Source organism: Pelodiscus sinensis, chromosome 5, assembly GCF_049634645.1.
Source record: "Pelodiscus sinensis isolate JC-2024 chromosome 5, ASM4963464v1, whole genome shotgun sequence".
Taxonomy (NCBI): domain Eukaryota; kingdom Metazoa; phylum Chordata; order Testudines; family Trionychidae; genus Pelodiscus; species Pelodiscus sinensis.
In genome coordinates, this window is record NC_134715.1 from 39,510,508 (window position 1) to 39,524,588 (window position 14,081).

At 40.2% G+C, this 14,081-nt stretch overlaps 1 protein-coding gene across 1 annotated transcript in view; it reads left to right on the forward strand.

Moving 5' to 3' along the window:
* The window catches only part of FAT4 (FAT atypical cadherin 4), a 240,320-nt gene that overhangs the window by 196,523 nt on the left and 29,716 nt on the right, over window positions 1-14,081 (forward strand). The window contains exons 10-11 of the mRNA XM_075929867.1: window positions 6,523-6,627; window positions 11,702-12,009. Of these exons, the coding sequence (XP_075785982.1) occupies window positions 6,523-6,627; window positions 11,702-12,009 (413 nt within the window). The remainder of the gene's footprint in view (window positions 1-6,522; window positions 6,628-11,701; window positions 12,010-14,081) is intronic.

A 14,081-nucleotide genomic window follows, 5' to 3' on the forward strand; every position in this document is an offset into this window, starting at 1 on the left:
GGAGGCATAAAGCAGCAAGGACTGGGTAGCAGAGCTTTTGAGGGGATCTAGACAGCACAGTTCTATTCTAAGCCTGTGGATCCCACTGCCTGCACTAACTTCTCAGCTCCACTATCCAGCCCAGCTCCCTTAATTCTGGCACAAGTCACTGCCTGTTTCCCTTTATTCTTATAGTGATTGAATATAATTTGTTTTAAAAATTATCATTATACAATGAGCTGTTGTTTGCTTGGAGTCTGGACTCTGGAAAGAAAGAAATTGAGGCTGTGAAGAGGAACATGGATGGGATGTTTTAAGACTACCGGGTAGTGTCTTTTTAGGTATGTTTTGGAGGAAGATGCAGTCCAGAAATAATACATGAAAACTAACAAAGTTGTTTGTTTGTTGTTTGTTTGTGTGGGAATAGCTGTTAACCTGCCCATGAATATTAAGACTTGGCCTACCTGACCCATCCTGTTTTAAAAATCATTGACTGATTCTTCCCTTCCCTCAAACTCTCAAAGGGTGCGTCTGCACAGCAACATTATTTCGAATAATTAGCACTATTCTGAAATAACTTAGTCCATGTCTACACAGTAGGCAGTTATTTTGAAATAATGTTGAAATACTGTCAAGCTGGAGGACTTCTTACTTCGACTCCTGTAGCCCTCATTCATTGTACAAGGAGTAAGGGAAGTCAGGGGAAGAGTGCTCTATTTCAAAATAAGTGCTGTATAGATGGTCCCAATTTCGAAATAAGCTATTTCAAAATAAGCTATGCAATTGATGTAGCTCAATTTGCGTAATTTATTTCAAGTTAAGTCCTGCTGTGTAGACGCACCCAAAGAGATGGAAATAATATTACTTTCTATTTCTCATCAAAATAAAGATGAGTCTTTGGCAAACAGATGCACAGGAATCCAAATCTGTGAAAATGACATTTTAAAGATGAATTTTGGGTAGTACTGAAATGTTAATAATCATTTGGCAATGTTTAACTCCAGGCCATAATTTACCTAAGCAAATCAACATGCTCACTCATCAAAACATTACTGTGTGACACACATGTTATTAATCTTAGAGCAATGAAATTTTGTGAAAAATGCCCTGAGGAGTGTGTTTAGAAAACCCCTAACTTGCCAAACTTGTGAGTTTAATTACATTCATAGGAAACATCTCTAAGAAAGGCAATGGAATTAAGCACTTATGGCCAGATTGAGAATCTGTTACTCACATTGGTGATCAGTGTCTCACCCAAGTAATCATATTGGAATGAATGGGATTATTCAGGTAATTAATTGTTCAGCAATGCACAGTCTGTCCTTTACAGATATCTGTGTTCATTCTCTGATCGTGGAAAACACTCCCATTTTTCTTCAGTTAAAACAATTTGAATGTATGATGCAAATACATCTTGCTCTCAAACAGAACTGAAAAGCAACAGTAACTTTGGAAACTTTTCCCACTGAACACTGATTTTATGTGAGAATTTGCATTTAGTGGACACCACACTGCAGAAATAATTCTCATACAGGCAAACTATTATATTACATCTTAAACTAGGATAATCTATAACTATCGAATGTTAAAAGATGTAATCCACTATTCTGCCCCACTAAGAAAATGGGAGAGGTAGACATGCTGTGTTTTCTAAGAAAAATGTTGTTAGTGAAGCTGGAAAGCTAGTGTTTGTGTACTAAGATCTGGTCCTAAATATATATATATAGGTAACCTTTAAGCACTATCCAATAACAATCTTAAAAAACAAACAAACAAAAGAGACACTTACTATCTAGAGCAGGGGTGGATAATAAAACAGTGGTGATTCACCAGAGCTAGACCCTGGTGGGCCGCAATCACTATATTTACCTGCATCTCTACAGGTACTAGCGATTGCAGCTCCCATTGGCTGTGGATCACCATTCCCGACCAATGGAAGATGCCCATAAGTGGTACAAACTGTGACATCCTGTCCCATTAGCTGGAAACAGTGATCCACAGTGAACAACAGCTGCAATTGTCCATACCTATGAAGATGCAGATAAATGCAGTGACTGCCTGACAGGGCTAAGCCTGGTGGACCGGATCCAGCCTGCTAGCTGGTATTTGCCTGCCCTGTACTAGAAAAATTTCCTTTTTCTCCCTAGATTTACAGAATTGTCTGATGGTCAGGATGGAAGGGTATTCAGTTCTGGAGGAAGAATATGTTTAAGGTTCAGTATTTCAGGAACCATCACAAATAGAAACATATCATACTTTCTGCTGAGAAAAAAGCATTTTATTCTTAGCTTGGGGAATTTTGTTTCATAACATTGATACTTTTGTACTTTGGTGTATGGGAAAGATATAGATCATTTTGGAGGTTTCTAAAATGTGTTATTTTTTCTTCTTCACACTGACTCTCTCTAGTTGTATTCATAGGGCAATGGCAGTTTGGCCTTATTGATAGAGAGCTACAAACATGGTACCGATAAAGGACTTGGTTCTGTTCCTATTGAAATAAACCCACTGATTTTATAGATAAAAATGTAGGAATGTCACTTTTATTTTTTTATTTTTTTAACTTCCTCTGTTTTTAATCTATGTGACAGTTGGTCTCACACCACCTGGTTACCAGATTTTCTTCAGGGCCATCTTATCAAAAGAATTTTTGAAAGTCCTTATATGGAGTATCCATAAGGTTAAATTGAAATAGCACTCCTATATTCTACTTTTGTTGCCTTGATTCTGATTTAAAGAATTCTTGCCTTCTGGAAGAACGTATGTTCTTTGAAGAGAGGTAGTGATCACTACTCATTCAAAGAAAACTTTGTTAAATCAGCACAGTTACTTTAAATATGAAGAGACATATTCCTCTCAAGGTTAGAGAGCAGCAGACATAGACTTGCATTTGTTCTTTATTCTTAATAAATGTTAGTTTAAAAAGCCTCCTGGTCTAGAGTAATTGGAGGGCTCTTCTTTTCTTGTGTCAAAACAATTGGTAGGAATGTAAACTAACTTTTACTGGTATCAGCAGTTATTCAAACAGTTGTTAAATGTGACAAAAACATTGTTAAAGCTGTTTAAAATATATATTTTGAAGTATCCAAACTCTTTAGCTGACTTAGTAAACATGTCAACACTGACAAGGAAGAAGAAATAAGATGAACATTGAGTTTGCTTTTGTTAGATTTTGATAATAAAGACTATTATTACTCGCTTTGTTTGAATTTTGACAACTGCTGAGGAATGTCAGCGGTTCAAGTTTATTATTTTTACCCTACATATTATCTCCTAGTTGAATACAAAGATCAATAATTCTAGAGGATTGTGTAGTTTTCTTTCTAAGATTTAAAGAAAACAGCTGTATGTAAGATCAGAAAGACAAGACTTCCTCTTGCACAGAGGAAGAAGAAGAAGTAAAAGAAAAAAAAGTAAAATTTAAAACCTCCCAATCTCTGGCCCCACCTCAGAACCTGCACTCTCATGAAAGCGCTCATCCCCCCTCATCCCCTAGTTCAGCCCAGGGAAAGTGAGTGAGGGTTGGAGAGAGAAAGCTTTCAGGGAATGGAGAAAGTAGTGAGCTGGGGCCTCGGGGTAGGTGTGTGGCTTCAGGGAAGGTGTGGGCCTAGGGTGTTTGGTTTTGTGTTAACCTGCATTTCACACAGAAAAATCCTACTCAGAGCATTTAAATCAGTCAGCACCAGCAATATGGGAGGCGAGTGTTAAGGAAAGTTTTTTCTGGTTAATATTAAACTCTTAACTTCACCGAAGTACTGGAAACAGGTCCAATGCCTGTATCTGATCATACATTGGGCTGGGGTAGGAGGTCGGGGTGTGAGAGGGGATAAGGGTTCTAACTAGGGGTGTAAAATCTTGTTTAATCAGTAAACTGGTGAAACATTATGTTTAACTGATTAACTAATTAAGCAGGATCCCATGGATAGGGGGCTGCTCCAGCTGCTGGCTCTTGGCCCCTAAGTCCACAGGGCTTCCAGCTCTACAGGACTGCTAGCTGCCAGCCACCAGCCCTGTGGAGGTCCTGGAAACCATTCCCATGGGGCTCCCTGCCCCTGGCCCCACAGGGCTACCGGTTAACTGGTTACAGATAAGCATTGCCCAGTGAGAGTAATGCTTACTGTGTAACCAGTTATCCATTCATATCCCTAGCTTTAACGAGGGTGTGGCCTCTGAGGAAGAACTAGAAATGAAGGGTTCAAGGTGTAAAAGGGGACTCTGGGCTGAGGAAGGGGCTTGAGATGTGGGAGAGAGTCAGGGCTCCTATGGGTGTGCAAGCTCTGTGGTAGGGGTGGGAAGGAGGGATATAGGTTACAGGAATGGATTTGGAGTATGGGAGAAGGGCAGGGGTTGAAACAGGGAGTTGGGGTGCAGGCTTTTGGATGGGGCCAAGGATGAAGGGCTTGGGGTACAGGAGAAGACTCCGGGTTGGGGCGAGACTTAGAGCTGAGACAGGGGCTTGAGTCTCAGGTTTGGGTCTTGGCCTTACCTCACTTGGTTCCCAGTCAGTGATGTAGCATGGTTAAGGCAGGCTCCCTGCCTGTCTTGGCCCCATACTGCACCTGAGAAGCAGCAAGTAGTTCCAGATCCTAGGCAGTGGAGGGGCAAAAAGTTCTGTGAACTGCTCTTTCCCACAGGCACAGCCCACACACCTCCCATTGGCTGCTGTTCCCAGCCAATGGAAGTGCAACTTCAGGGCCTGAGTCAGGGACTGCACTTGGAGCCTCCTGACCACGCATCTAGAAACTGGATTTGCTGACCACTTCCGGACACAGTCAGGACACATTGATATTAGTCTGACTTAGCCTCACAACACCTTCTGTTGGATCTTAACAGCCCAGTCGGTAGAGCTGATCAGAGCTGCCAGGGTCCCTTTTTGACAGGGATAATCAGTTGGTCCCCATATCCATTGAAAGTAGTACAAGAATTAGTAGGCTTAATCTGCAGCAAGGAAGATTTAAGTTAGTTATTAGGAAGAACTTTGTAATGACAGATAACTTCTGAAAGAGATTTCCAAGGGAGGTTCTGGAATTCATATTACTGAAGTTTTTTAAGGTCAGGTTAGACAAATACCTGGCAGGGATGTTTTAGGTTTTCTTGGTCCTGCCTCAGCACAATGTGGGGCAGGGGAGCGGACTCGATTTTTAGAAGTCCCTTCCAGCATTATATTTCTATCATACGATGCAGTATTCTAAGAGGCTGTGTCTAGACTGGCAAGCTTTTCCGCAAAATCATCTGATTTTATGGAAAAACTTCCCAGCTGCCTACACTGGCTGCTTGAATTTCCGGAAAAGCACTGACGATCTCATGTAAGATCGTCAATGCTTTTCTGGAAATACTATTCTGCTCCCGTTTGGGCAAAAGTCTTTTTCCGAAAGACTTTTGCGCAAAAGGGCCAGTGTAAACAGCACAGTAGTGTGTTCCGCAAAAAAGCCCCGATCGCGAAAATGGCGATTGGGGCTTTTTTGCGGAAAACTGCGTCTAGATTGGCCACGGACGCTTTTCCGCAAAAAGTGCTTTTGCGGAAAAGCATCCTGCCAATCTAGACATGCTTTTCCGAAAATGTTTTTAACGGAAAACTTTTCCGTTGAAAGCATTTCCGGAAAATCATGCCAGTGTAGATGTAGCCACAGTGTTTGATATGTGTATTGTAATAAAAAAAGGCAGTTATTTGCAGTGTAATAAGTAGTGTTTATAAGTGGCATGCCAGTTGCCTAGCCATTTCCTGTTATTTTGTAGTAATAATGGCATAGGTGAGTTGTAATGAGAGATTTGAAGATTAACTGGCTTTGCAGATTTGTCAGGGATGTCACGGAAAAATTGATTGTTGGGATTTTGATTAATTGGCAATAAAAACAAGTATCAATATGTGTAAACCATGTAAGAGATTAAAATTAGCTGTGGCTAAGCCATGAAGGAAATTTTAAATGAAGACAGGTAGTTTTTGCTTATTTCAGTGGAAAAGGAAGTGAAATGTTTTAGTTTGGTACATTTTAGTTTGGTACTTTTGCTTATACTTGTGATAGCTCTTATAATTTCTCTCCTTGCTATTATTCTTTCACTTATGTACAGAGCCCCATTACCAGCATTCAAAGTCTGCAAAAATACTCACTTGAAGTTTAGGCTCATTGAAATGAATTATATGGCGTCAGTTTATTCTCTAGTGAATAATATGTAGCACATGTGACTGTGTCTTTCCAGAAAAGAACTGGCTCAGAGGACCACGGTCCCTCCAAGTCAGGAAGGAGATCATAATTGATGGAAAAATATATAAAATCATTTATAATGATTGCCTGTATTAAACCTATTACATTCATACTCATTCAAATTAGACTCATTTTATCCTTAATTTCATCACCCTGATGTATTCAGTGCACTTAAAAAAAATAGGGATAACAGTACCTTCAAGCTAAATAGTTGATGCTCTTTGTGAAACTTTATAAACATCAGTTTATTAAGTCTCTCAACATGCTCTGTGAGATAATAATTTGAGACACTAAGGAGTTTGGTTATCTGATTTGGTTATCATTGGTTATCTGATTACAGGGAAAACATGTGACTCTGCTGTCAATTACTGTGAATGCAACCCCTGTTTCAATGGAGGATCATGTCAAAGTGGAATGGAAGGATATTACTGCCATTGTCCATTTGGTGAGGGAATTTATTTGTTATCATTTCATAGATGTACTGACTTCTTGAGCATATAAATATTTGTTTATGTCAACTTCATTTTACCAAAATAAATCAAATGCCTATCGCAAATCACTAGGATCCCATGACATACAGTTAAAATACAGTTTAGTTAAGAGCAAAAATCACCTATTTTTAATATCACTTTCTGCTTTTTCTGCATGAGAATGAAGGGAAAGAGAGTTTTTTCCTGGTGTTCACTTAGTACCAGATTTTGACTGGTCCTTGAGTGTGTGTGTGTGTGTGTGTGTGTGTGTGTATGTGTTGCATATATTTGCACGCGTACAAGGAACCTCTCACTTTATATGCCCAAATCACAGCTGCCTTCCTACCCTCCATTCACAGCAGCCCACAAAGAACCAGGCTGCTCAGGTTGCACCAGGTCAAGCATCACTTCCTTACACAATCCATCAATGAACTCCCCTGGATTGTTTGGGTTTCATGTTGCCCCCACTTTTGGATTCCCTAAAACTATAGTTCATTATTTTCCTTTGGTTATTTTGCTGGTATTCCAGAATAGAGGTGCAGCCATTTCTCAGATGAAAAGCCCAGAAATATTTTTAGTGCTAAATTGTGCAGCCCTTATTTGCATTGGTGATTACTTGCTCACACAAGGAGTCCCATTGAAAGCAGGTCACACCTCTGAGTTCTGAATAAATATACAGAGTTATAGGAAGGGCCCTACCAAATTCACAGCCATGAGAAATCTATCACAGGCCATGAAATATGGTCTCTTCCCATGAAATCTGCTCTTTCATGTGCTTTTACCCTATACTATACAGAATTCACTGGGGAGATTGGTGGGTCCTGACCCAACAGGGATTTGGATGACCAGAGAGTGGCAGCTGTTGGCCAGGCACCCAGATCTGAAGGTAGCATCCTGCTAGCACAATGCAGAAATAGGGTAGTGATACCATGTCATGCCTTCCATCCTGGTGCCTTCCTGGCCAGTAGCCACCACTCTTCAGCTGTGCGGCTCTAAAGGCAGTTCTGCCATGAGCAGCAGTGCAGAATAGTAGCAGTAACACAGTCCTCTCTACAATAACTTTGAAACTCTCCACAACACTGTTTTTGGGCCAGGACCTCCACAACAGCATTCTGAAATTTAAATAGCTGAAATCTTGACATTTACCATGTTTAAAATCCTATGAATGTGAAATTGATCAAAGTGGACCATGAATTTGGTAGGATCCTAGTTTTAGTAGGTGTAAAGATTTCAAATCGTGTATTGTAAATTCCACAGCCAGTTTCTGTTGGTCCACATACTAGCAATTAACACACACACACACAAAGATATCCTATTCTGTTTACTAGGTCTAAAAGGGGAATTTCTGATGAATGTCAGTATTCTTACAAAGTAATCACATTTGCATTCACAATTCAGAACTATGCAGGAATTGATTCAACAAACGTAATTGACTCAGCCTGTTCATGGGCAATATAATCCCCGATAATACGGCACCTTTAGGACCCAGAGAGTGCCGGATTATCAACTGTGCCGGACCATCGGAAGGTGGGGCTATAAGGGATCTGGGGTGGAGTGGGGGAGATGCACCCATCAGCGCTGCGGGACCAACCCAGCAGCACCCCAGCTGCTCTGCCCCAGACTTCTGCAAGTCAGCCGCTGCTGAAACTGACCAGCGGCTGACTCGGGGAAGCCTGGGGCAGAGCAGCTACAATTGTCCGGCTGCCCGGAGCACTTTCGGGTTCCAGATGGTGCTGGACCATCAGGAGTGCCCGACCATTGGATGCCGGACCACTGGAGTTTTACTGTACTAAGTGTGGCATTTATTTTTATAATTATTAGACCTTCCTAAAAAAATATTAGAAAAGCCGTGGAAAGATTGAAACATATTATCAATCCACAGTAATCTTGGTGCATTCTGTTTATTGTTTGCTTTGTTCCTAGACATAAATTCTAAGAATAAAACCAAAAATTCTTCGAGCCCTTGCTTATGTTCATTCCATATTAGGTATGTGTGCTCCTCACTTGTATCAGTGCCAGAAGATTTTCCCTCAGCAGCATCTATAGGGAACTGGCTCTGGTGCCTTCTTGAGTGCCACTGACATGGTGCAATATAAGTGGCATCATCAGTTTTCCCTACCCTCATTCTTTTCTTGCCACCAGTTAGGGTGCATGGAACATCTGCTGCTTCAGGTAGTGTTTGTTCTCCATCCTTGTGATCTTGTAGATTAGTTATGTACAGTTAAAAGTTTAGCTAGTTACCCTTGCAGTAGTTTAGAGTTTTAATTAGTCCTGAACGGGACTCATCTGGGAAATGGGGCATGCTCAGGTCCCCAGGCTTTGAGCCCATAAGTGAATTCCATGGATCCCCCACCCAGTTATCTTAGCTGCTTGAGTGTAAGGCACATGAGCGACAAGTGTATCTGCAAGTCCATCAAGCCCAGAATTAAAAAGGAGCATGATAACAGGTTCCTGATGGAGGCAGCACTCACTCCAGCACTGAAGCAAAGGTCTGACTCAGCATCTAGCACGGCAGCATTGGTGCGGAGTGCCCCACTGATGCTGTCTGCGAGCCAGCTCTAATTTCCATCTATGGCTCTGACTAAGAAGCCAAGACAGACTGTAAGGGGTTGATCTGCTGCTCTCCAAAAAGGAAAAGACAGGGCTTGGGAGAGGGAAGATTTATGGTGGGCAGCTCAACACCCTGTCAGGAAGCTGGATCCCTGCTCGTGTTGAGCAGTGAAGCCCAGTGAACCCCAGACATTGCTTGCGAATCCAGATAGCAATGCGGGCATAATATGGAATGGACATGAGCAAGTGAAGCTTAGTGTCGGTGCTTTTACAGCTTGAGCTCTTGCTGTAAGTGGTCTAAGTGCCATTACACTTAGGTGAACCACAATAGGTGTGTGGATTACACAAGCACTTGAAGAAGAGAGACAGTTACCTTTTCCCACTATTGTTATTCTTCAAGATGTGTTGCTCCTGTCCATTCTATGATTCGCTCTCCTTCTGCACTGAATCTTGACTTTCTGGCAAGAAGGAACTGACCCGGGGGAAGCTGGCAGTGCCACTTCAGAGGGTGTCAACGCTGGTCCCCTGTGGATACTGCTTACTGCTGAGGGAAAATCTTCCAGCACCAGCACACATGACGAGCATATATGCTTACTATAGAATGGATATGAGCAACACATCTTGAAGAACACCAGTTACAGAAAAAGGTAACTTCTTTCATATACTCCTATCAATATTTTAATAATCATTTGAAGTTAATTATTATTAATGTCTACTAGGAATTGAGCACTCACTAATGATACAAAACATAAAGGCTAACTTCAGGGATCTTGGTACAGTCACGCAAGACTTAGGTCTGAGCTCAGAGCCATTGTGAATTGTTTTTGTTCATGCTGAAAAGAATGATGTTAAATAAAACAAATTACAGTATACAGAAAAAGAAAAGCTGACCCCCCCCCAAAAAAAAAATATTTTAAAAGGCAGCCAAAAAGAGTAACCCTATCTTAGAAAAATGTTTCTCAGAACAAATATTTTCACTGTTTTGGTGTGTGAACTATCATGGGTTTTGGACTTTGTAATGTTTATCCTATTTTATATCATTTTTCTCAGAGAGACTCATTTTCTATATCTATAATCAGATTTCATTATAAATGTATCTAACTTTCAGAGATTAAGAGAAACAAAAAATGTAATTACACAGTTCAGTGACAGTTGGAAAGAAAGGGATGGAGGGCACATACATATTCACATTAAATAAAACAAAATTAAATAAAATTCAGATTAAACCTCAACTGGAGTATTGTGTCCTGTTCTGGGCACCACATTTCAAGAACGATGTGGAAAGACTGGACAAGGTCCAGAGAAGAGGAACAAGAATGATTAAAGGTCTAGAAAGCATGACCTATGAGGTAAGACTGAAAGAACTGGGCTTCTTTAGTTTAGCAAAGAGAAGACTGGGAGTAGACATGATAGCAGTTATCAGGTATCTGAAAGGGTGTTTTAAGGAGGAGGGAGAAAAATTGTTTTCCTTGGGTTCTGAGAATAGGACAAGAAGCAATGGGCTTAAATTTCAGCAAGGGAGGTTTAGATTGGACATTGGGAAAAACTTCCTGTCAGGGTGGTTAAACAAAGGCATTGCAAAATCTCCATCACTGGAGATATTTAAGAGCAGGTTAGACAGACACCTGTCAGGGATGATCTAGACAGTGTTTGGTCCTGCCGTGAGGGGAGGAGACTGAACTCGATGACCTCTTGAGGTCCCTTCCAGTTCTATTATTCTATGATTATACTGAGAAACTAGGTTGTAACAAATTAAAAATAAGCACATCCTCCTGGACAAGGCTTAGTATATTTTAAGTTTATTATGGACTTGAACTCTAAGGACTAATAGATAATGTATAGCCAAATTCAAGAAGAAATGAAATAATCAAAGTTTAATAAGATGCATTCCACCTTGGCTTGAATTTCTCTTCACATTATTTGACACAAGTCCACAAATATTTGTGGGGAAAATTCTTTGGCTCAGCATTGCAGTAACAATAAAAGCCAGTTTAAAAACTAAATGGAAAAAGAACAAGCACAAATAAATACAAACACAGCATTGGAGGGAGTGCGGGGGAGAGGAGAAGAATGAAGCTGTATCAATTAGTTAGCTATAAATTACTCTCAGGTTATACAAGTGAAATGGGAAACAAAATGGGAAGCGAAAATCTAGATGTAAATGTTCAGTAACAAATCTGTCCCCATATCTGAACTAAAATAAAGTATGTCCATTGACATCTATATTTGCCACAATCTAACTGCAAAAGTCTTCTCAAAACACCTCTAGATGTTAACAAAAGTATACATTTCTTTTTTCGAGTTGTCTATAATTTAATTTTTAGTTTTGAACTGTATGTATTTTAACAACACTATTGATTTGTGACTTTTTAAGAAGATTTTTAAGAAACTTCATGTTATAAACACATCTAAAAGCACTGAACTACCTGCTTTATGTCATGGCCTTTGATTAAATGGGATAAAAACAATTCAATAATAGACATATTTTTCCATTTATAGGTGTCTTTGGAAATCATTGTGAATTGAATAGTTATGGATTTGAAGAGTTGTCCTATATGGAGTTTCCCAGTATGGATCCGAACAACAATTATATTTATATAAAGTTTGCAACCATCAAAAGTAATGCTTTACTGCTGTATAACTATGACAACCAGACTGGAGAACGGGCAGAATTCCTGGCTCTGGAAATAACAGAAGAAAGACTGAGATTCTCCTACAATCTTGGCAGTGGCACATATAAACTTACCACAACGAAGGAAGTGTCTGATGGCCAGTTTCACACTGTTATTGCCCGGAGGGCTGGAATGGTAAGAAATGCTGCACTGAGAATTAAGTAGAAGTTCATTCAGTTCCAAGTCACTTTGGCTTTCATGTAAGCACAAATCAGCAGAAAACCTGGTAAAGTAGTATTCATTAGTTTTACCTCCAGCTTTTGAAAAATATTCTAATTTGTATCTTGTCCAAATTGCAAGAAGAATTATAATGGCTTGCTCATAATTAAAAAAGAACAATCTAAATGTGAAAAAAATGGGAACAAGAATACTTAATGAGCTAAAGAGCTATCCAGAAGATTAACTACTGAAGACATTGGGAAGATTAATTAACTGCTTCAGACAATGGGGAAGAGTATTAGTGAAGACTAATTATCAAGTGATATAGGAAGATTATTAGTAAATCTAAGTAGATCTAATGATACTAGAGTAGACCTTAAGGCTATGTGTACACAGCAGCATCATTTCAGAATAACGTCAGTGATTCCAAAATAATGCAGTGTGCGTCTACACAGCAAGCCCATTGTTTTGAAATAAATTCAATATAATGGGCTTCTTACTCTGACTCCTGTAAACCTCACAGTTTGAGGAGTAAGGGAAGTCGGGGGAAGAGTGCTCTGTTTTGAAATAACTGCTGTGTAGACAGTGCCAATAGTCCAAATAATCTATTTTGACTAAAGCTACACAGTTAACGTAGCTGAAGTTGTGTAGCTTATTTCGAGTTTAGCCCTGCTGTATAGATATGCCCTAAGAGTGTGAAAGTAGGTGCTACATGATTATATAGTTACAGTACAAATGTGCCAATTTTCTGGAATCTTGGGATTCTATTAGCTTCTTACATTTTTATGGATGTTACGAAACTTGCCTGCTTCCAATCTTTTTCTTTTGTAGATTAAACAGATGATTTTTTTCCAAGCTATTCATGATTTTTAAAACAAACATTTTTCAATGGAAGGAAAGCCTATGCAATGAATCAGGAAGAGAAGAACTGCCCCAAAATCTATGCTGTTACATGGTTGTCTTATATATGGTGCTCTGTACTTTTCTACACTGGGTTTTTTTTCCCAATGGATTTTTTTCTCTGTCCTCCTCTCTTTACAGTAATCTCCTAAGCAGTGTTCCCTCCAGGCCTGAAATTAAAGTCAGTCCATGAGGACAATAGATGGTTGGGGTGCTAAGTTTTGTTTTGCATGTCAGGCAGTAGGGGGATGAGGGAACAGCTGTTCAACACAGCATGGCCCTTTCTAAATCTCACAGTTTTCCTATAGTTAGATGTTGCAAACAGCAATGCTTCCTGATTACAGCACTACTGTATCATTAAAGAGTGTTCCCATTCTCAGTGAGCCTTACTAAAAAGACACAACATAGACTCAGTGGGGCCAATAGTAGTTCAACCACTGAGCCAGTCATACTGCTACTATAGGAGGGTATGTCTACACTACCACCCTAATTCGAACTAGGGTGGTAATGTAGGCAACCGGAGTTGCAAATGAAGTCCGGGATTTGAATTTCCCGGGCTTCATTTGCATCTCACCGGGCGCCGCCATTTTTAAATGTCCGCTAGGTAGGACTAGGTAGTTCAGACTACCGAGGAGTAACGGTACGAGGAGTAACAGTAGTTTGGACTAGGAAGCCTAGTCTGTACTACCTTGTCCGTGCCGCATGTAGCTGCACGGCACGGAGTCCGCACTAGCGGACATTTAAAAATGGCGGCGCCCGGCGAGATGCAAATGAAGCCCGGGAAATTCAAATCCCGGGCTTCATTTGCAACTCCGGTTGCCTACATTACCACCCTAGTTTGAACTAGGGTGGTAGTGTAGACATACCCGGAGTGATGTACCTCAAAATTAGCAGGGAGGGGTGTCCAAGAATACACATATCCAAAGAACATCTATGCATCTATGATTCTGCACAATGGAAAGGCTCTGCCATCAGATCTTTTCTCTGAGAGGAATCGGAGCCTGTGGCTCTTCATGTTTATTTTCAACTCAGAGTTGCTGATTCAATTTTTTCACTTTCATGCATGTCTTTGTGCTACGGTGGATAATTTGTCCCTATTTTTTTCTTTTATTTGTGTTTGTAGAGATGTTATCTTCTATGTGTTTCTG